Here is a 25054-nt window from a genome sequence, read left to right as displayed (position 1 = left end):
TCAATACGTGAAGAAATAATTTCACTTCCAGCACGTTCATGCACAAGCTGCAGACATTTCCATTCGTCATCTGGCACTGCTGCAGATAGTGCTCTTGCTACAGTTCTGATGTATATGCAGCTACTTTGTGATTTGCTAGCCTCAGGATTGAGAAATGCTAGTGCTCGTTTAATGTAAACAGAATTAGAAACTGTATTTTGCACCAAATGTTCTTCATCTGAAATATGTGCTTGTACACTCTTCAAGAACTGCTGAGCATCCACTTCTGGTAGTTTAGTTAGTTCTTTCCTTGTTTCCTATGAAATGACAACTTGTTTTAAAGACAGTTAATTAACGGATTTAAACAACCTACAGTTGGTCCAATCATGTGACGCTGACTTCACTTCATTAACAGAAGCACATTTAAACACTCTGCTTGCAACAGTTTTAATGACGTCTAATAACTCTGCATGTAAAAAATATGAACAAGCGGCACTTCACTCTGAAAACGATATGTAAATTTCTCATATAACTTGGCAGAAGACAATGTAAAGTGCAACTGAGCTAACATCCCAGGCTTCTTGAGTAGATCTACAATTTTCCTCAGAGACTGTTTATCCAAAACAACACTTTTCTTTGTATTTGGAATATACTTCAAGAAGTACCGTTGTACACCAGTACACTGTTCAAATAATCTTTCACATGTTTTATTACCTTGTATTTATGTCATTTTCTATTCATCATTATTATTTTCTTTTACTTAATTACTGGCATTTTCTAGTACATTTGCCACAATCCAAACAATATGAGTACGTAAGGATAAAAAAAAATAATAACATTTTCAAGTTATGATTTGATTGCTTTTTCTCAAGCTGTCCACTTCTATTTGCGAAGTTTCTGCTTCCTCTTTTGCGCGCTGGAGCACAGCTTTCTGTTTCAGTTCCAGTTTTCTGATCTCATCAGCGGCAAATTTTATCTTCCTGAAACTCTTCTTCCACAGTCGTCGTCTTCCTATCCAAAGCCTCAGTTCTTCCTTATGAGTTTCTTTGAACCTGAATCATCCTTCTAGAAATATTTATACATAGAATACCTTCATGGGAAGAATCATCATCATACACAATTCGCTGGGAAACTAAAATGCCTTCAACAGAAACGCAGTTTTCGACAGGCATTGTTTACAGAGAAACTTCTTTCGGTTGTTACATTCCCACGCAAAAGGAAAGGAACTAGGGAGATGTACTAGTTCCTGATATGCTTTTATTATTATTATTATTCACATAAATGCATCGTTAACTATTTCGACTGAACTTCGCAAGACACCGACAGACTGTTAGCTTTGAGACAAACTCCACATAATATCGCTTTATAGTGTACGCTTCCAAGCATGAAATCTATTTCTTGACAAGAACCTGTAAGGCAGATGTTAGTTGCTGAACATTAATAATTGGTCGGAGAGAGACGGGAAACAACTATGATATTTTAAAGGAAATCAGACTTTTTAAAATTAACTTGCTCCAAATATCCACTATAAACTGCCGCCATTCCCTTTTATATGTAAGCACACTTTTCTCTGAGCCCCTTTAACGACGCATTTGTTGCAAATCCAATATCAACGTTATGGCAAGATTTCAAGTGTTCCAACCTACTGAAATCAAGTTCCAACTGGTCTCGGATAGTGCCTGCACAGCCGATTACTTCACTCTTCACTATCTTTCTTAACAATGTTCAAGTAATGTGCTTAGTTCTGTAAAAGGAAATGGTAGAAATGGATAATTTGACAAACTCGGATAGAATTAACTCATGCTCTGCAGCAACTAATGGAACGAACTCCAACTTTGCACGGAGCAGCTCATCTTGCAGAAATTCTGCCAAAGGGCCTATGGCTGCAATGATGTGAACACACTTTCGGGGAGATGGCTGAAATTCAGTTCACACGTAGAACAGACTATGTAGATTATATATTCCATAAGCAAATTGTCCTAAAATGGATGGAACATAGTCAAGAAAAGCACGAAACATTAATGTCATGGAAAACCCAAGAAAAAGAATCGTCCACATTTCTCAAGATCTACAATAAGGAGATGGCTAATTGAAAGCTTATTGCAAAGACATAATGAAGAGATTAAAAGCTATATATAGAATGTAAGGTGAATATGGACAGAACATTGTCAGAAGTTACGAAAGCACGAAATATCTCACATCTGGATTGGGAGCTCCAGACTCGATTTAGCACACAATATGACTTCTGACCTGATCACGTGACACGGTCTGGTCCTTATGACAAACCGAACAGGCCCTTTCAAAGTTACCTGAGTTGACTGTTTTCTTGATTCAATGTATTTTTTCAAATAAGGAAATGTCGTCAATGAGCGTTGTAAAACCTTTCTGTTTTTCACACAGCAAACAGCACAGAACTTTAATGGAAAAATATTGGATTCAGTCAGTTGTTGATAAATGACAAGTCGAGATACAAGTATTTGAGAAAGGTTAATCTACTATGCACATACATGTATATAGTGGGTCTGTTCATAGAGAAGTTTTGCAAACACACTAACTTATTTTATAAAATACGCTCTACCAAATAGCCGGGTTGGGCAAAAAAGGAATTAAGTTAAGAGAAGTAAAAATCTATCCTTAAATTCCCTGACTTTTCCAGGTTTCCCAGGTAGGTGGGAAACCTCACTGGTAATGAGTGTGTTGTGATGAAAAAACATTCGATTCTTATTCACCATCATGATGTAAATGACTTCTAAAACATGGCAATTCTTTAGTATTTCAAAATTAAATCGAAGATTTACGAGATTCACGGAAACTCTCAGTGGCTGAGATGCCAAAGTCGGATATTTTCAACACGCTAACACAGTATTTGTTTATGGACAGAAACAGCTTTTTGCTGTTGTATATAAATACTCTGGAATTTCTGACGTTATACTGTTTTTATTCGTAATTATGTTGTAACTTTCTACTACATACGAGGTAGAGGCAGCGACTGCTTGAACTCAATGTAAAATTCACTGTGTACAGTGGGCTACAGAAATTCTTGATGTACAAAGTCAGTGACTTAGGCAACGAAACTAACGCCCGCTTCAAGACTAATTACGCCTGGTAGTAGCTAGCACAGCAGTGCGAAGTTCCCCCACCTGCTAAAAGCACAAATCGTAAAGAGTATTTTTGTGCAGAAGTGGAGCGGAACGCTGGCTGACGAAATGACAAAAAAAAGTCTTTGGATGTTTGTACTCACAATAAATAGCACAATACCAGAAAAAAAAAAAAATATATATATATATATATATATATATATATATATATATATATATATATATATATATATACGGACACCAGAGGTTACGATGGGAGGATAACAGTCAGGGGACTTAAATAATCTTATAATTAACTCAAGTGAGGGATAATATAAACAATTTACTTCAAATGACTATACATGTATGCGTATCAAATAATATACCGATAGATTATGCGGTATATGTATTAGGTTATTCTTTTAAGTAAACACCAAGCCTTGCACTGAGTTTTGAAACTATTAACAATAGTCCTGCCTGCAAATCAATTAAAGTATAAATGGACCATTCAGGGGAAGAACCCAGCCTCTAATGAAAATTTTGGGTGTCTAACAGGGCCTGAGCTCTTAGGTTCCGGCGCCAATGATTGATACGTAATATTACTTCGAAACAAGAACTTGTCCGATTTCATTATTCGTTAAATTACTTTTGAAACTGCTAAATATTGGTATGCAGTAATTTATTTGTAAATATTAAAAATGCAAAATTCGATAAAACACAAACGAGTTGGAGAACCTATCCGTATTAAGCGTATTTCCCCTTAGGTTGTAAATATAACTGAAGGTTCTTGATTCGAATAATACTTGTGAAAATTTACACATTGAGACACAAGGAGAAAAGAGGAGAATATAGTGTCAATAAACAAAAATTTAAAAATGCACGAAATTAACGGTTAATATCAAATATAGAACCATTAACACAATTAACTCTGTAACTCGTTTTCTCCGTTCATTTTTCTTCCTTTATTTGCAGAATTATATCATCACTGAATTTCTCCAGTGGAGATTATCTTTCATTTAGCAACATCCAACTGGAGCTCAGCCTTGTAAATGAAACATTTTAAAAAGTTGTAAATGACGAGGGGGAGACTCGAACTCAGATCACCGGTTTAGAAAACCACAATGCTAACCACTCACCTAAAGAGTCACTTACTTGGGCGCGATTAAATAAAGAGCCTTTTCTGTTTGCTCAAAACATGGCTTGTTAATAGTCAAATTCAAAAGAGGAATGTGTAATTGAGAAATCGGAGGGTATTATATCACTGTATTCACTTAATTATTAACATTTCAGATTTTTTAAAAATAAAATACAAAACTCCTTTATTTTGAATGAAATACGGCGCGTATATTATAGTCGTAAACAAACTAAATTACTGCGTAGTAATCGTGGTTCAGTGGTCAAGGCGCTTGACCAGTAATCTGAAGGTAACCAACTCTTTATCCACGAACGACCAGTACATTTTTCTTTTACTTCAGAATTTTCGGTGGCGATTGATCAGCGATGACATATGTTCTACTATCTTCAGATATTTGAATACTAGAATGTTTCAATACTTGAACTATCAAATCTTTAGGAATAATAATAATAATAATAATAATAATAATAAACTAATAATAATTATTATTATCTCATTCAAGATTAAAAGTTAGGAGCTTATATCACTCAGGGCATAACATTACACCCAGAAACGTGATATTTGGCAAGAATATTTCGGTTTTGTTTAGTGTTGCCCACGAGAAGATGGATTTCTCATCTCGTTTGTAAAACAAAACAAAGAAAATTGAGACGAGAATTAACATTTTACATTCGAAACGGGACAAGGTTAACTCAAATTATCGTCTCGCTTTGGAGGTGAGAACTGAGACGAGACGAAGAGTATTGTAAACATTTCTCGTTTTATCTCGATTCTCGAAATAGTGTATGTCAGTTCTTTAAGTAACAATTGCTTTCTAGACTTAATCTTATACGCTATTTTGTTACTTTTTATTTCGGAGCTCATAGAATTTATTATGGCCTACGTAGGTATTTTTGTAGCAAAGCTTGTATAATTACTTCTGCATATGCTAAAAGTTAGTTTATTATATGCCTTACTGTTCAGTGATTTTTATTGCAGTTATTTTCCTTAAAACGTACAGTAGAATACTTTCTACATGAAACTATAGTGGAATGCTTTCGTTTAAAATTTTCGTAGTTGCAGAGGTGTGTCCTGGAGGTCTGGACAAACTCCCGAAATCCCGACTTATCTGTAAGTTTTGTCTAATTTTAGGGCAACTTTAAAAATGTTATTATTATTATGATTATTATTATTATTACTGAAGATTTAAGACCTCAATATTACGTCCGATTGCAATGTAAAGGAGCGTTCTGAAGTTGATAGGAAAAGAAAAAGAAAGGATAAGAGATACTTTCGAATGATTTATGTCCGAAAGGAAACGAGAGGGCAGAAAGAAGCTGTCAGCTCCTGGACAATATTAATATCGAAACTTCGGATGCTTAAACAGAAACTAACTAGGATTTGTCTTCCTCACGATACATAGTAAGACTCTTTCTTTGGATAAAAACTTTGGATTATGTATGCGTTATATTGATATTTTAACAAAATATACATACGAATATAAAAAAGAATAATTCCTATTTACAAATTTTGGTTGAACGGATATATGGAACATGTTGGAAATGGCGAACGAAAATATTATTATTTCTAGCAGTAGGAGTAATAATGGAAGACGTTCGGAATAATTGCTGGGATACAATATCGTTTCAGACACATTTATGAGCCATACTAGGCCCTAAGCATGACCTTTAGGGGTCGTATTCATGAATTGTTTGCCCAACACGTTACATATTCCACCACAGTAAGAATCAAGGTTGTAGATAGACATGTGACCTCAGTTTGCTAGTATTTCCCCTGTGAAGTCTCCACTCTAACTTGTAAGACCGAAAGAAATTTAGTATTTTTCATTTTAGTACACATCAGAAGTATGAATATTGTAGTTTGGTAAAAACAACTTACCGCAGCGGGAATCGAACCCAAGACCCATGCATTACGAAACGAATGCTCACGCCACTACGCTAAGACTGCTCTGCTAAGTAAGAGTCAAAAAACATTCGTGTATGTAGAAAATTGCACACGTTTACGATAACGACGAAACACACTGATTTCTGTCATGATAAAATACTCTAGTCGAGAGACTAAATTTAAATTAGAAAACAAAAATAGACATACAAACACGCAAGGACACGAAGGATAAACAGGTTTTAAGAGTAATTCAACCCCTTAACTGGAATCTGATGCCTCAGACCATTTCCTTTTCTAATTCACCGAAAGTATCTCCGTAACTTGTCTCTATTATACTTAGTAATACTTGTTTTACAGTTATTTTCAGTAACCTTGAACGACAGGGACACGAACAGATATATCGAGCACATACAATTTCAAAGGGTCACCCACCGGGAATCGAACACGGGATGGCGACCACTGAACTATATGAGGCAGTGATGACGTGGGTCAATGAACAACTTGGCCCACCATCCATCGTGACCCACGACCCACCATGACTGACCACTCACCATGACCCACTCTGACTCACCACTCACCAAAACACATCGTCATTAACTCTGACACATGATCCACGACCTCTTCTTTACTGACTAAAGAGTTTATACTTGTAATAAAACATTTTGTTAAATTCTAACTAATCACAGTTGGAATTTAAGTTTGAATTGAGTTATTTTTACAAACCAACCCACTATCAGTTTTGCATATATAGAAAGTGCCACCCCTATCATAAAGAAGAATTTTAAAAGATGCTATGTGACGTTCTGTTCATTTTCAATAAAGAGCTAACATACTGAATTTCAGCTCTGTAAGTTTAATGGCTTGTGAGATACTCAATTTTTTTTCGCAAAAATTCGGATCCCCACTACTCCTTAAGATATTATTATAATGAAAGTGATATGATAACATCCCACTTTGGATTAAGGCCTAATTATATACCAAGTCATTTTATCTGACTTTGCAATTTGGCCGTGATGATCAGGCACACACAGTTACATCCATTTCTTTATATAATAATATATATATTACAGTGATTCAAAAATTTATTTTTTCAGTTGTTAGCTCTTCTGAAAACTCACAGGCTGTGTGTCTTAAAAGCCTAGTAGTAGTAGTATAAATCCTATTGTTATTATTGCAATTACAAATATCAATATTCACAAGATGCCTACAGTTCTTTTTTCACTTAGAGATACTCTTCTGAGGTAAATAAACAGAAACAAATCCAAAAGGAAGGGTAATGGAGGCCTTGAAAGTAAAACGTAGACAAATTCACCAGTGTTCAGAAGGATATTTTTATATCACGCTCCACCCTACTCATAGGATCTAAATACACGGTTCTGGTTAGTTATCAGTTTCTCGCCACGTAGCAGAAATATAGCTCAAATTCATGCGCTGTTACTGGCGGTCCTCGTGGTCGAGTGTACTAATGCAATGGGCTAGTAATTATAATTGCTTTTGGTGAAGGTTCAAACCCGCGCCAAGGAATTCTTTTTATTTTTATATTTTATTTTTTAAATTTTCATAACACTTTTTTCATTAAAATAAGATGAATAATACTCAAAAAAGTTATTTACTTACGCTACGCGTGCAGTTTTGCTACACGAATCCATAGTATAGACAGTAGTAGTAGTAGTAGTAGGAACGGGTTAGAAGCCCCGCAGGGCTCGTTTCGTTCCATCATGACTGCCATGATATTAATTTAACCTCAGCTGCTTCTTCAATTTTTTTCTTCTTTAATCCCAACAAAGCGACAATATTCTTCTATTACTATAATACACAATACATACACCAGAAAGTTTGGACAATCGCAAATTGTAAAAAATTAGAAACGTGTATTTAGTTCCTATGGCTAGGGTCAAGGGCGAAAAAAATATACTGTTCAGAAGATACTGTCTACAGTGCAGTAAGCAGAGTGGGTCGTAAATCACAGTGGGTCATGGTGAATTGTGGGTCGCAGTGGATCACATGCTATAGATCCACGACCCACTGACTCACTCAGAAAACTCGACGCACTTGACCCACTGATCCACTCCAACTCTAATCTGATGGGGGATACTTGGTTCGTTCCCAAGGGAAGTAAGCTTCAGGTGGACAACATCGTGCTCGCGGGTTTTCTCGGGACACTCCAATTTCCTCCCACTTCCTCCTTCCACTAATTCGTCCATTATAATTCACTTGCTTTAATCATGGTCTTCCTTAACCTAACAGGCATAATCGTGGAACATTACACGCAAACATCACGAAATATCAAAAGTGTTAACAACAGTATGTCAGAAGTGCTTAAAGGACATGACGAGTTGCAACGAAACTTTGTGTAGGGACAATACTCAAAAAATAAAGGAGTGCGTGTTTTTATTTTCTGCGGAAAAGTTGGTTTTAGGGGGAAAAAAACACCCAAAAGTTTGAAATTTGACACCCGAAAATCAAAAAGGGACCGAAGCGAACGAAACTGTGCACAGATATTCTAGACCCGAAATAAGGGAATATGTGTTTCCTATTTTCCTGGAAGAAGAGGTTGGGCGGGTACGGACTCCGCAAAACCTTTGATCATCAAATATCAAAATTGCTAATAACAGTATGTCAGAAGTGCCTAAAGGTCATGAAGAGTTGCAAGGAAACTTTGTGTAGAGCCAATACGCAAACAGGAAACGAATATTTGTTTCTTTTTTCATTTTCTGCGAAAAAAATGTTTTAGACTACAATAAAAAATTGTGAAAGTTCATGCCCTAAAGGCAAGAAGTGGACTGAAGTGAATGTAATTGTGCACAGATATTGTATACGTAAAATGAGGGAATATGTGTTTTGTACTTTCCTTTAAAAATTTTTTTAAAAGAATTGGGTGGGGCGCAAACCCTTCCACACCTTTGATTACGAATTACCAAAAGGGCTAATAAGTATACGTCATAAGTGCCTAAAGGATATGGAGAATTGCAACGAAACTCTTGTAGGGGCAATACGCAAAAAGTAAGCAAAAATGTATTTTTAGTTTGTGTGGAGAAGCAGTGTTGGGACCAAGGCATCATCCAAAAAAAAAGCAAGTATTATCGTAGAAGTTGCAGGAAGGAGTGGATCGAAGAGAATGAAATTGTGTGTAGATATTGTATATGTAAAATTAATGCAATTCGTGTTTCCCCAATTGTCCCCATCCGATTTGCTTCAAATTTGGCACATTAAAGGTAAACAGAAAATAAATCGACACGTGTCTTTCTTTGTGTGGCAACTGCTCGTTTGTTTGTTTGTACCACGCTAGAGTGCGCAATGTTCAGTCTTTAAACTTGAACTTCTAAGGGTAGAAGCAGGACACACACGAAATTCACTGTGTTGATACTAACTTTTAGGTCATCTATCTATTGGTAAAAGTTCACTATTTTAACACTAGCCGTTTCCTACATGGCGTATTTTATAATATTTCAGGGGGCGCCTTTAACCCTTACAATATTTCTGCACATAAACGAAAACACGTGTCGATTTCTGTTTATTCTTGGTGTGCCAAATTTGAAGCAAATCGGAAAAGGAAATTGGGGAACACGAATTGCTTTATTTTACATATACAATATCTATACACAATTTCATTCGCTTCGATCCACTCCTTCCTGTACTTCTACGATTATATTTACTTTTTTCGGAGGAGGTCTTGGCTCCAACACTGCTTCTCCACACAAACTAAAAACACATGTTCGCTTACTTTTTGCTTATTATCCCTACAAAAGTTTCGTTGCAATTCTCCATATCCTTTAGGCATTTCTGACGTATAGTAATTAGCATTTTTGATAATTCGTACTCAAAGGTTTGTGTTTTTTTTATATATATAAAGGAAAATACGAAACACACATTCCCTCATCTTACGTATACAGTATCTGTGCACAATTACATTCAATTAGTCCACCTATTCTTGTCTTTAGGGCATCAACTTTCACAATTTTTGGTGGGAGCTTTTGCACTCTAAAACAGTTTTTCCGCGGAAAACGAAAGAAAAAAATATTCGTTTCCCTTTTGCGTATAGAAAATAAATACACGTTTCTGAATTTTTGCAGTTTGCGATTGCCCAAATCTTCTGGTATATGTATTGTGTATTATAGTAATAGAAGAAAAGTGTCACTTTGTTGGAATTAAAGATGAAAATTGAGGAAGCAGCTAACGTTAAATTAATATCATGGCAGTCAAGGTAGAACAAAACGAGCCCTGCGGGGCTTCTAACCGGTTCCTACTACTACTACTATTACTCTTACTGTTACTAGTATTACTGCTTATACTATGGATTCGTGTAGCAAAACTGCACGCGTAACGTAAGTAAATAACTTTTTTGAGTATTATTCATCTTATTATAATGAAAAAAGTGTTATGAAAATTTAAAAAATAAAATATAAAAGTAAAAAAAAATCCTTGGCGCGGGTTTGAACCTTCACCAAAAGCAATTATAATTACTAGCCCATTGCATTAGTACACTCGACCACGAAGACCGCCAGTAACAGCGCATAAATTTGAGCTATATTTCTGCTACGTGGCGAGAAACTGATAACTAACCAGAACCGTGTATTTAGATCCTATGAGTAGGGTGGAGCGTGATATAAAAATATCCTTCTGAACACTGGTGAATTTGTCTACGTTTTACTTTCAAGGCCTCTATTACCCTTCCTTTTGGATTTGTTTCTGTTTATTTACCTCAGATGAATATCCCTAAGTCAAAAAAGAACTGTAGACATCTTTTGATTATTGATGTTTGTAACTGCAATAATAGCAATAGGACTTATACTAACATTTGGCTTTCAAGCAGGCACCGGACCCCTCCCCCCCACGAGACTAGAAATGAAAAAATTAAGGAAGGATGAAACAAAATAAAATGAGAAAAAGAAGGATCAGCGTTAAAAATTTAAAAAAAAAAAAACTACAAGAAGCTTTTGCTTACTCTTTCTTATGAAGAGATTTGTATTACTTGCAATACATGGTGGCGAGGTGAGCGAGATATTCAGAATTTCTGCTACTATTCAGGGAGATTTCAAGCTTCTGAAAGCATAGTGCCTTAGTGTAACAGCTTGGACATTTTTTTTATCATAATTTTTCGTCATCGCATCTTTGCAGTATCAAACATGTTACTTCAAAAACAATTTTCTACTGCTCCTTTAACCTGTCATTTGGAACAGACAGTAGTTGACGGAATAATAAAAACAAAAATTTATATGGAAAGAAATCTCTGTTAACATTTGATTCAACAGAGAAAGGAACACAGATAGTGAAAAAATTTTTACAAAATATTATTGAGTATGTACTTTTTATAGTGTATGTAGTGAATATGTAGTTTTTATAATAGTTGAGGTCTTAATGAAAATTGTTATATTTGAATGAACAGAGGCAGGACGTAAATACTGTAAAACCTGTTTCAATACTTTTTTTTTTTATTATTTTACTCGAGATTTCTTCATAGTTTGTTATTAAAATACTTACTAACATATCCTCATTTTATCGTACTAACAAACCAATGTATGTTGATAGTAAAGAAGTTAAGATTCATCGAGCTCCTGGTTCTTCAGACTTTCACGTCACCCCCTCCCCCTCCCTTACGAAATCCTGGCTAAAGGAACCAATATTTGTTCCAGTAAAATAGTGTAGAATGATCGAGCCTCTGATGTGATGACCATAGTATTTCATGTCACAGACCCCCCCCCCCCTTCATGAAATCCTGGCTATGTGTCTGTTTCAAGACACACAGTCTATTAGGTTTTAGAGAAGCTAACTACTGAAAAAATAAATTTTTGAATCACTGTAATATATATATTATATAAAAAATGGATGTAACTATGTGTGCCTGATCATCACGGCTACATTGCAAAGTCAAATGAAATGGCTTTTGGTATATAGTCAGGCCTTAATCCAAAGTGGGATGTTATCATATCACTTTCATTGTAATATCTTAAGGAGTAGTGGGGATCCGAATTTTTGCGGTAAAAAAATGAGTATCTCACAAGCCGTTACACTTACAGAGCTGAAATTCAATATATTAACTCTTTATTAAAAAAGAACAGAACGTCACATAGCACCTTTCAAAATTCTTTATGATAGGGGTGGCACTTTCTATATATGCAAAACTGATAGTGGGTTGGTTTGTAAAAATAACTCAATTCAAACTTAAATTCCAACTCTGATTAGTTAGAATTTAACAAAATGATTTTATTACAAGTATAAACTCTTTAGTCAGTAAAGAAGAGGCCGTGGATCATGTGTCAGAGTCAATGACGATGTGTTTTGGTGGGTGGTGGGTCAGAGTGGGTAACGGTGAGTGGCGGGTCGTGGGTCACGATGGGTGGTGGGTCAAGTTGTTCATTGACCTGTCATCACTGCCTCAGATAGTTCAGTGGTCGCGGTCCCGTGTTCGATTCCCAGTGGGTGACCCTTTGAAATTGTATGTTCTCGATATATCTGTGTTCGCGTTCCTGTCGTTCAAGGTTACTGAAAATAACTGTAAAACAAGTATTACTAAGTATAATAGAGACAAGTTACGGAGATACTTTCGGTGAATCAGAAAAGAAAATGGTCTCAGGCATCAAATTCCAGTTAAGGGGTTGAATTACTCTTAAAACCAGTTTCTTCTTCATGTCCTTGCGTGTTTGTATGTCTATTTTTGTTTCTAATTTAAAGTCTCTCGACTATAGAATTTTATCATGACAGAAATCAGTGTGTTTCGTCGTTATCGTAAACGTGTGCAATTTTCTACATACACGAATGTTTTTTGACTCTTACTTAGCACGTAGTGGCGTGAGCATTCGTTTCGTAATGCATGGGTCTTGGGTTCGATTCCCGCTGCGGTAAGTTGTTTTTACCAAACTACAATATTCATACTTCTGATGTGTAATAAAATGAAAAATACTAAATTTCTTTCAGTCTTACAAGTTAGAGTGGAAACGGCTTTCTTCGCAGAGGAAATGTACTAGTAATATGACGTCACATGTCTGTTTACAACCTTGATTCGTTCTATAGAACGTAACGTGGTTAGCAAACAATTCATGAATACGATCCCTAAGGGTCATCTTAGGGCCTAGTATGGCTCATAAATGTGTCTGAAACGATATTTTTTCCTAGCGATTATTCCGAACGTCTTCCACTATTACTCCTACCGCTAGAAATAATATTTTCGTTCGCCATTTCTAACACGTTCCATATCTATCTGTTCAAACAAAATTTGTAAATAGTAACTATTCTTTCTTATATTGGTATCTATATTTTGTTAAAATATCAATATAACGCATACATAATCCAAAGTTTTTATCCAAAGAAAGCGTGTTACTATGTATCGTGATGAAGACAAATCCTAGTTAGTTTTTGTTTAAGCATCCGAAGTTTCGATATTAATATTGTCCAGGAGCTGACAGCTTCTTTCTGCCCTTTCGTTTCCTTTCGGACATAAATCATTCGAAAGTATCTCTTATCCTTTCTTTTTCTTTTCCTATCAACTTCAGAATGCTCCTTTACATTGCAATCGGACGTAATATTGAGGTCTTAAATCTTCAGTAATAATAATAATAATCATAATAATAATAACATTTTTAAAGTTGCCCTAAAATTAGACAAAACTTACAGATAAGTCGGGATTTCGGGAGTTTGTCCAGACCTCCAGGACACACCTCTGCAACTACGAAAATTTTAAACGAAAGCATTCCACTATAGTTTCATGTAGAAAGTATTCTACTGTACGTTTTAAGGAAAATAACTGCAATAAAAATCACTGAACAGTAAGGCATATAATAAACTAACTTTTAGCATATGCAGAAGTAATTATACAAGCTTTGCTACAAAAATACCTCCGCGGACCATAATAAATTCTATGAACTCCCAAATAAAAAGTAACAAAATAGCGTATAAGATTAAGTCTAGAAAGCAATTGTTACTTAAAGAACTGATATACACTATTTCGAGAATCGACATAAAACAAGAAATGTTTACGATACTTTTCGTCTCGTCTCAATTCTCATATCCAAAGCGAGATGATAATTTTGAGTTAGCCTTGTCCCATCTCGCATGTAAAATGTTAATTCTCGTCTCAGTTTTCTTTGTTTGGTTTTACAAACGAGATAAGAAATTCATCTTCTCGTGGGCAACACTAAAGAAAACCGAAATATTCTTGCCAAATATCACGTTTCTGGTTTTATTGTTATGCCCTAAGTGATAATAAGCTCCTAACTTTTAATCTTCAATGAGATAATAATAATAATAATAATAATAATAATAATAATAATAATAATAATAATAATAATAATAATAATAATAATAATAATAATAATAATAATTATTATTATTATTATTATTATTATTATTATTATTATTATTATTATTATTATTATTGTTGTTGTTATTCCTAAAGATTTGATAGTTTAAGCATTGAAACATCCGAGTATTCAAATATCTGAAGATAATAGAACATGTCATCGCTGATCAATCGCCACCGAAAATTGTAAAGTGAAAGAAAAATGTACTGGTCGTTCGTGGATCCGAGTTGATTACCTTCAGATTACTGGTCAAGCGCCTTGACCACTGAACCACAATTACTACGCAGTAATGCGCCGTATTTCATTCAAAATAAAGGAGTTTTGTATTTTGTTTTTAAAAAGTCTGAAATGTTAATAATTTAGTGAATACAGTGGTATAATACTGTCCGATTTCTCAATTATATATTCCTGTGTTTTGAATTTGACTATTAACAAGTCACTGTTTTAAGCAAACAGAAATGGCTCTTTATTTAATTGCGCCCAAATAAGTAACGACTTAGGTGAGCGGTTAGAATTGTGGGTTTCTAAATTGGTGATCCGACTTCGAGTCTCCCCCTCGCCATTTACAACTTTAAAATTTTTTATTTACAAGGCTAAGCTACAGTTGGATGTTGCTAAATGAAAGATAATCTCCACTGGAGAAATTCAGTGATGATGTAATCCTGAAAATAAAGGAAGAAAAATGAATGGAGAAAGCGAGTTACAGAGTTAATTGTGTTAATGGTTCTATATTTGATATTAACCGTTAATTTCGTGCATTTTTAAGTTGAAAGATAAGGGAGAAAAAAGAAGGAATGTCACAAAACTGCATTTTCGAGAAAACGGCGTTTTAATATTGAAAACCGCGTAAAAAGAATAGGGTTATTAAATCTCTTTTTCCATTTTTACATGGACATTTCTACATCTACGCATGCATACATATTCAGTCAAATAGTACCAAGCGACACCAACAGATAGGACCAAGCACTCGATAAAACACATACATGGACATTCCTTGTTTTTTTCCCTTACCCTTCAATTGTTGTTTACTGACAGTATATTCTCCTCTTTTCTCCTTGTGTCTCAATGTGTAAATTTTCACAAATATTATTCGAATCAAGAACCTTCAGTTATATTTACAACCTAAGGGGAAATACGCTTAATACGGATAGGTTCTCCAACTCGTTTTGTGTTTTATCGAAATTTGCATTTTTAATATTTGGTCTAGGAATTAATTCGTGCGGGTGGACAAGAGATGGCGCAACGAACGGAGCGTCCCACAGTTCCGTGTATCCACACATGTGTTGCAAACCCCTGTCATCGCGTATCGTTCGTAGTATAGGGCAGTGGATTAAAGCGTCAACAACACCAGTTTGTAGTTAAGTGAACATGGCGCAATTTGTGCCTGATAAAGTGTTTTTGCGGGGTGTCCTGCTGCATTACTTTAACATGCAGAAAAGTGCGACTGAAAGTCATCGTATTTTGGTGGAAGTGTATGGTGACCATGCTCTAGCTGAGCGAACGTGTCAGAAGTGGTTTGCAAGGTTAGAAGTGGTGATTTCGGCTTGGCAGACCAAGAGCGAGCTGGACAGCCAAAAAAAATTCAAGACGAAGAATTGACAGCATTGCTCGAGCAGGATTCGTGTCAAACGCAGGAACAACTTGCAGCAGCATTAGGCGTTGATCAAACAACAGTCTCCAAACGCTTGAAAGCCATGGGAATGATTCAAAAGATGTCACATTGGGTTCCACATGAATTGAAAGACAGAGACGTTGAAAGACGAAAAACCATTTGCGAATTGCTGCTTCAACGACAGAGCAGAAAGGGGTTTCTGCATCGAATTATTACGGGTGATGAGAAGTGGATCCATTACGAAAACCCTAAACGAAAAAAGGCCTGGGTGAAACCAGGTGAACCAGGTCCATCACAACCAAAACGAGATATTCACTGTGCAAAGGTTATGCTGTGCATATGGTGGGATATGAAAGGTGTGGTGTACTATGAGCTGCTGCAACCGGGTGAAACTATGAATGGAGAACGTTATCGACGACATTAATGCGTTTGAAGCAAGCTCTGGCCAGAACACGACCAGAATGGGAGAACAGACATGATAAACTTATTGTTCAACATGATAACGCTCGCCCACATGTCGCAAAACCGGTCAAAACCTATTTAGAAAATGTCGGATGGGAAGTTTTACCCCACCCGCCGTATTCACCAGACGTTGCTCCTTCGGACTACTACTTGTTCGATTGCATGAACAACGATTTGATTGGACAGCGGTTTACTTCTTCAGAAGATATCGAAACATGGGTCTCTGACTGGATCGCTTCCAAGGATGAGGACTTCTTTCGCCACGGAATCCGTACATTGCCTGACAGATGGGCGAAAGTGGTGGCTAGCGATGGACAATATTTTTCTTAAGGTATTTATGTATTTTGTGTTTGTACTACAGCTTCAATGTGTGCGTACGAACCGCACGAATTAATTCCTAGACCAAATATTTACAAATAAATTACTGCATATCAATATTTAGCAGTTTCAAAAGTAATTTAACGAATAATGAAATCGGACAAGTTCTTCTTTCGAAGTAATATTACGTATCAATCATTGGCGCCGGAACCTAAGAGCTCAAGCCCTGTTCGACACCCAAAATTTTCATTAAAGGCTGGGCTCTTCCCCCGAATGGTCGACCCATATTTTAATTGATTTGCAGGTAGGACTATTGTTAATAGTTTCAAAACTCAGCGCAAGGCTTTGTGTTTAATTAAAAAATAGCCTACTACATATACCGCATTATCTATCCGTATATTATTTGATACACATATATGCATAGTGATTTGAAGTAAGTTAGCTTGTTTATAATCCCTCATTTGAGTTAATTATAAGATTATTTAAGTTCCCCGACTGTTATTTTCTCATCGGTGCCTCTGGTGTCCGTATATTTTTTCTGATATTGTGCTGTTTACTGTTAGTACAAGTATTCAAAGACTCCCTTTTGTCATTTCGTCAGCCAGCGTTTCTGCTCATTTCTGCACAAAAACACACTTTACGATTTGTTCTTTTAACAGGTGGTGGCAACTTCATGCTGCTGTTCTAACTACTCTACCAGGCGTAATTAATTTTGGAATCACGTAAGTTACACTTAAGACTTTGCAGTCCTTTGTCGAGTGGGACCCAACAATTAGTTCTGTAACTCGACATAATACTTACAAGTGCATGGTAAAAACCTGTTCAGAACCTAAAGTAAATACCGAACGATGCAATTTAGCAAATTAATTCAGACTTGTTCCAACGAACTCGGAAAATTAAAATCGATCACAAAGGGTGAAAAGGTTTCTCAGAACAGTGTTGATCTATGATAGTTTTGAAAAGGGATGCATGTTCTGAGACTTTCTCATTCCATGAAAAAGAAAAAAATTAATTTGCATTTTCCAAGAGCTTTCCTTGTTTTTAATTCTACTTCCAGATCAGTATCATTTAATTTTTGATACGAACTTGGAAATTTTGGATTAGTAAGTCTTTCAACAGACATTGAACTGAATACACTGATGTTTACGAAGCGATCTAATAAAACTGTTCCCAAGAGTCCAAGCTTTTTAATGAAGTACAGTTTTAAAAATTTCTTAAGGCAAATAAGAATTCTCACAGGAGAATATTTTAAACACTGCACTATCCATTTGCACAGATCGTTTTACCTTAACTTCTGGTCTTGTTTAGGAAGTTCCGACATTTTATTCACTTATTTATTGCTAGCAACCGAGTATAACCCTTACAGCAATTGGGATCACAACCAGCTACCGTGTTCCAACAAAATTCAGCATGATTTCCATGAAAATATTACTTGTACATATTTATTTCTGGATGAAATTAAGACTTTTTTTTTTATACTTTCCTACATTATAGTCCGCTAAAATATGACGATAAGAAATCATATAAGCGACTGTGAAGAACGAAATGAAATGAAATGTTTGAGTTTTACGTCTCACGGATATGCCGGTTAGGCTAAAGGAGACGGAGATGATGAGTAATGAATGAAATGGTGGAATGAAGAAAGTGAGAGGAAACGGGAGAACCCCGAGAAAACCCACGCACACGGTGTTTGTCCACCACAAAGTTCACTTGGCGGGGGCTGGGATCGAACCCGGGACGCCAAGCACCAGAGGTAAACGCTGTGAAGAACGAACTGTTACAGAGGTTGAACGTGTAATGGGAGATCAAAGAGTGTCATCTTCGGGCCTCAGAAAGTCGGGGTTACAAGAGTGTGTGTACACATTCTACAAAAGTTTCATAGGTCGACTGGTAAAAAGAATTGATCTGCCACACCAGGCCAAACTGTTCAAGTAATTGCCGATACTTCTAGTATTCATGTGTCTCCAAGAACCATTCTACAAGGATTGAATAGTATTGGTTGTATGCCCGAAAGCCAGTAGTGTATTCCATTATCCCCCGACCAATGTTTTATTAATCCTTATGTTATATATGAGCAGCGTAGGAAATTGTGACTGGGACCAAGGGAAATGGTTCTATGTGATGTTCTCCGATAAATCATTGTTCTGTGGTTCGAGCGATTCTAAACATATGATGTTGAGAGAACAGGAAAGATGATATTCACACACCACATCCACGAACATTACAGGTATTAAAATCCTGAAGTTATAATATGGGAGGGCATTAAAAAAAATGCATATATTCGACGCAGGATCCGTTATTGAACACTACAGATATTCTGCCAAGATCCCGAAAAGATATGTTACTCTTTTGAATGATGCAATGGGTTCTGACCTTTACGTAGATGATAAGGGGTGCCCATATAGAACTGCCCAAGTTACAGACACTGGAAAATTCAAAAATGAAACGAAATCTTTCATTTTAACGTCCCACGATTATGTCCTTTAGGCTAAGGGAGACAGATAATTAAACCAAGTTACTGATGGAAGAATTCGTGGGATGAGAATGTGGGAGGAAATGGGAGTACCCCAAGAAAACCCATGAACGTGATGTCCACCACAAACTTAGGTGGGATCGAACCAAGTACCTCACACCACAGGTAAGAACTCTACCACTGAACCAATGTGCACCCAACTGGAAAGTTAAAATATTAACTGTATGGATTGAATAGCATATTACCCAGATATTAATCCCCATCGAAAATGCCTGAAACGCTCTCGGCAGGCGCTGCACATACAAATACACGACCCCGAACCATACAGGCTATCAAATTGCCCTTAAGGAAGAATGGGGCAACATGCCTCTCGCCCTCTTTGCACATTCACATCAGCATCATCCTAAACAGATGTGCAGAATATTATGTTGTCCGATATTGTCCATATGCACTATTGTTCTTTCAAAGCTCACTGTACTTCACTTGTATTTCATGTCCTCTCTTCATAATCCTTTGCATTTTTTGGTTTATTAGGTCTGTTTCTTTGCATGGCAGGAAATCTCAGCCATTTTGTCAATCAAGTTGGACATATCTGTACTTACATTGGTCACTTCATCTATCCAGATCATGTTCTTAAAAGTAATGTGTCAATATACAGATGGTGATCAGAAAAATGGAAACACCTGTAGTTGGCAACAGGTCAGATGTATGGGTTGGCAGTGGTGTCATGGCGTCCGCAGCGCCGGATCGCTTGTGGTGGTGTGTTAGGTCGGTCTCCATACTACGTCAGGCGCAGTGGAACAGTAGTGTCCAGTGGCTGCAGCAGACGGAGGTAGTGTAAAATGGGAGACCTCTCAGATTTTCAAAGAGGGCAAATTGTTGGTGCGCGGTTATGTGGAGTGAGTGTGACGGCAGTGGCTACTGTGTTAGGTATGTCGCGTGGGACAGTGTCGAAGGTGATGACGGCCTACACAACACACGGGAAAACCACATCGGGGAAGCGGAACAGTGGGCGGAAGAAAATCATGAGTGTCAGGTCAGGCCGGGTATTAAAGCGCATTGTCACGCAGAACCGTCGTGCCACTGCGGAGCAAGTGACGGAGGAACTCAATCAGCACCTTCCCCACCCTGTTTCGACAATCACAGTCCGCCGCGAATTACATGACATGAACTTATGGGGTCGTATTGCACGGGCCAAACCGCTCGTCAGGGACCATAGCGCTTTCGCATGCCGCAAATGGTGCCGCGACCATCAAACTTGGACCGTTGATGACTGGAAACGTGTGATATGGTCGGATGAGTCATCCTTCACCCTATTCCCAACCACGAGCCGTGTTTATGTGTGGAGAACGCCCAAAGCTTATGGTCTGCAGTGTCTCCGCCCAACTGTGAAACATGGCGGCGGTTCGGTGATGCTGTGGGCCGCCATATCATGGTTTTCACTGGGTCCTGTGGTCACACTTAGCGGACGAATCACTGCCAACGATTATGTCGCAATTTTAGGAGACCACTTGCATCCTATGGTCCGGATGTTGTTCCCGGACAATGACGCCATCTTCCAGGATGATAATGCACCCATTCACACAGCTGGCGTTGTTGCAGCGTGGTTTGAGGAACATCGGGATGAAGTTCAACACCTCCCCTGGCCCGCCCAATCCCCAGATCTCAACATAATTAAACATCTGTGGTCCGTCTTGGAAACACGACACCGGCGACGATTTCCACCTCCATCCTCTCTCACAGAGCTGGCCGATGCCCTGCACGAGGAATGGTGTAAAATTCCACTTGCTAACATTCACGACCCCTATGCCTCCATCCCACGTCGCATCAAGGCTGTTCTGAAGGCGAAAGGTGGCCCGACACCATATTAATCTGGTAAGTTGCAATTTCGTTCAGGTGTTTCCATTTTTCTGATCACCATCTGTATGTTTGTTCCTTAGCAATTGTCAAACAGTATATATTTTCACGTTTTTCTTGCAAATAACAAAGACATATGGCTCAGTAGTAGAGTGGTTCAATTCAGTTATGTGAATCGTACCGCTAATGAACCAACAGCCTTGACTGGTTTCTCGAAATGACCTGATTTCACCTGTACCAATGTGCGGGTCATTTGATTTAAACATTCCCACTAACGTACAAGCAGAACAATATGACGAATATCCATAGGGAAGGAGAGAAGTACCAAAATCTTAAATAAAAAATTGGTCTCGTTAAGTCAACACCCTTGAGGTACAAGAAAATGGTTTTATCTCACCCTCTCTCTCTCTCTCTCTCTCTCTCTCTCTCTCTTTCTCCAAGACTACATATCAATACACCAAAACAAATGCTTTCTTAACTACAGATTACAGGATTTTTAAAAATATATATTAATATATATGTAATTAATTAATTTTACCATTAGTTTCAAGTTGGATCCAAACTGTATGGTCCTTCGGAAATCATCTGTGTTACGATAATGATACAGTATTACCATATTACGGACGAAGAATTAACTGTCATCATCTGCCACAGCGCTCTCCACAAAATAATTTACCTATAGAATTTTCAGATGCCCGTGTTCTGCCAGTGCCCAGGTCTGTGCGGTTTCCAGCATCTGTTTGTACATATACTATTTCGAATAGTATTTAATTTTTAGTGACAAAAACCTACATCAAAAATGAAATCACGGAGTAAAATCAAGATCATAATCATGTGGTACGGACAGTAGTTTCGCAAGAAACAAAATGAACTTACTGAATTCCAACAAACTTCCGAACAGAATCCGTAGCTGTTGCAGATAGGAAAAAAAAATCTCCATTCCGAGAAATTTAAATAAATTACCAAATAAATATGCAATTTTTAGTCTTACATTTCTTAAAAGATGCGCACCACGAACTTACAATGATTTACCTATATACATATGTGCTTAAATACAACTAAAAGAAACTAGACTGTCTTGCTTCTTAAAGTGATGAGTAAATTAAAGGCTAATGTAAGTACTGCCATGCTTTGATGTACCTATGACTTTAAAAATACAATGAAAAGAATTAAACCAAACCTCGGCCTCTTCCGCCTCCTCGATTACTGCCTCTGCCTCGAGAGAACCCGCTACCTCCTAATCGTCCAGCTCCTCCTCGTCCTGCTGATGGGATCTCTGATGTGGCAAGTTGAATATTCATTGGTCTCCCTGAAAGAACATTTTTATTAACACTAATCAACTCAAGTATACCTAAAGCAAACTACGAAACAAATAGGCATGTGAAGAGCGAGGTATGTATTGTAACAAACCGAAAATTTGTCGGAAAAATTCAAAAATAGACATAAGTCGAGAACAACATGTCGGGACGAAGTTGGATAAAAGGGAAGGTCCATTATTTTTAGTCAGGTTCCATTTTGCACAACTGGATGTAGTGCAAGAGTGGCGCAAGGGTGACCCCTAAAGAAATTGGAGAATCTCTTCGGGTATTTTATCAAAAGATGAATTAGTGCAACAAACTACGATTAAGTACAAGATTTCAATAATTAGTTTAAGTTACAACTTCGAATTTAAAAAAAAAAAAAAAAACGTATGATTAATCTACTTTGTCTCAGTACAGAAACTCTCGGAGGAAGAACTCAAACGAAACAAAGTCTTTCACGTATCACAGTTATACCTTCTAGGCTAATGTCTGACACGATAAATGAACGGCTTTCTGTTCAAGTTAAGAGTGTGTGAAAATGGAAGAAGGAACTTTGACTCAGAATAGGTTTAAAACGGTGTCAGGCGACGAAACATAACATGTAGTATATAAAAATGAAAAGATCACATGTGATGAACGAGTACATAAGGGATTCCCCGCCTGATAACAGGGATTTCCGTAAATTACATGAATACAGTTTGGGCGGAAGTAAGCTGCATGGAAGGATTTCCACCTTGTAATATGTTATTTCGTAGAAGCCAATAGTTCTATGCACTGCAACGAAAATAAATGAAACATGAGAGGTGCACGTTGTAAAGAAATGGGCTGGGGTATTTCACTTGATTTATGTCAGATAAAATCCAGTGTATACTTCCTACGGGCTGCTTCCCTACCTTGGAATGGGAAAACCATTTCTTACCCCTGATCTACGAAAAACTAAATTGCTATTGAAAATACTCCAAAATAAGTGTTCTAGTGTAGCCCACCTACATTTTGATTTTGACGATGCGGGAGAAAATTTTCTGGAAGCTTGATGGAACACTGAAAAACGAAGAGGAAATATCTTCTTTCATCGCTCTACCATGTACCAAAAAAGCCAGAAAGAATACCTACACGGAGAAAAAAGCAGGTGGTATTTTGTGTACACGTAGCTGTATGTAGGTAGCTCATAGTACTTCCACTAGGGGTATGATACCTTCGGTCACATACCACGAACTGATCATCCCTTATGTGTCAATCGAGAGTGCCTCGCAGAAGGCTGTCTTGCAGTTTTGTTGTGTAATCGCGTCAATTAGCGTGGCTAGGTTGTAGTGGCCACCTATGCAACTTATGAATGATATACATAGTTTGATGCTCTGGGTTACCTGCGCAAGTGTTGTGTAACACAATAGGAAGTATTATATTCAACAGTAGAAGGCCATGTCCAGGTGTTCACGACCGCGTACACGTGTAGAAGTTTGTGTTCAATTAAAATTGATTGTGTTTATCTACATGTGCCTGCGCAATGGCAGATCACCCTGTCCATGAGCTGGGACATGTAAAGTACGTTCGCTATCCGATACAGTTGCTAGGTCTGTTGTTGCCACGTTTTGCCTTTTGTGTTATTTCTAAAGGCCTTTTTCTTTAAAAAGAAAAAAAAAAAAACTTTAAAACATAATACCTAAGAATTTTGTATACGAGGAAACGGTTGCAAAACTGCTAATATATATAGAAGTGGTTAGCGAGGGATAATAATTATTATCCATATTTAAGTATTACGTTTGTCCTACAGATTGCCTAAGTAGGTTTTAAATGAACACGCATGATTTATTAACTACTGAATCCGTAATGACTTTAAGAAACAAGCAATTGGAATTGTGCAGACTAGGAAATAAACCTCCATAATGATAACAAAAGTACTGGAATGTTATTTTATATTTTTTTCATTAGTCCCTAGAATTTTTTTCTAGTGCTTCTTTAATTCTACGTCTTTCCTACACGGCTAATTAAGCGTAATTTGTTGTTAGGATATATAGTATTAGACTAGTGTTGCCCCGGAGATGAAAAGTATCTTTTAAATTCGAGACGAGATTAGAAAAATGACAATTCTCGTCTCATTTTCAAGACGAGACAATAAATTTTACAAGTAGGGCGGGCAACTCTAATTTATCCCAGTCTTACTTCTCAAACTTTTGTTTTATTGATAGCATAAAATCATAAATGATTGTACGAACACAGTGTAGAACATTTATCAATTTTTTAAAGATACGCAAGTCATTACGCCCTATACTCCAATGCTACATATGGTTTGAACGTTATATCAATCCGTTCATGAACCTCTCGTTACACTGAAGGATTCTGGTAACTTCTACATGAAATTAAGACAAGTGAATGTTGTTTCACAATTGAAATTATGGAAGACTTCCAAAGCCATCCGAATGCAATATTCAAAACTTCGAAGTAGTCGGCTACATTTACAACTATTGATTGTAATAGAGGAATAATATCAAAGAAAGTACCTGTTCCTGTGTCCATATATAGTCTATAGAATATTTCTCGCTATTCTTTACTGCTTTTGTTCTGTGGCGAAATGTTGAAACCAAAATCGTTAATTTGGATCATTTCCAGTTTGAATAGAGGGTTAAGGGAGGATTATAAAACCTATTCTTGGGACGCTGAA

The 25054-nt window shown here is 37.0% G+C and overlaps 1 protein-coding gene across 2 annotated transcripts in view; it reads right to left on the bottom strand.

Moving 5' to 3' along the window:
* Positions 1–25054, bottom strand: part of Ref1 (RNA and export factor binding protein 1) — a 93463-nt gene that overhangs the window by 33081 nt on the left and 35328 nt on the right. For both annotated transcript variants that reach the window (XM_081751173.1, XM_081751172.1), the window contains exon 4: positions 22275–22403. In XM_081751173.1, coding sequence (XP_081607299.1) covers positions 22275–22403 — 129 coding nt within the window. The remainder of the gene's footprint in view (positions 1–22274; positions 22404–25054) is intronic.

This window comes from Thermobia domestica, chromosome 3 (assembly GCF_964235325.1).
Source record: "Thermobia domestica chromosome 3, izTheDome1.hap1.1, whole genome shotgun sequence".
NCBI lineage: Eukaryota > Metazoa > Arthropoda > Insecta > Zygentoma > Lepismatidae > Thermobia > Thermobia domestica.
This window is presented reverse-complemented; position numbering and strand designations above follow the sequence as displayed.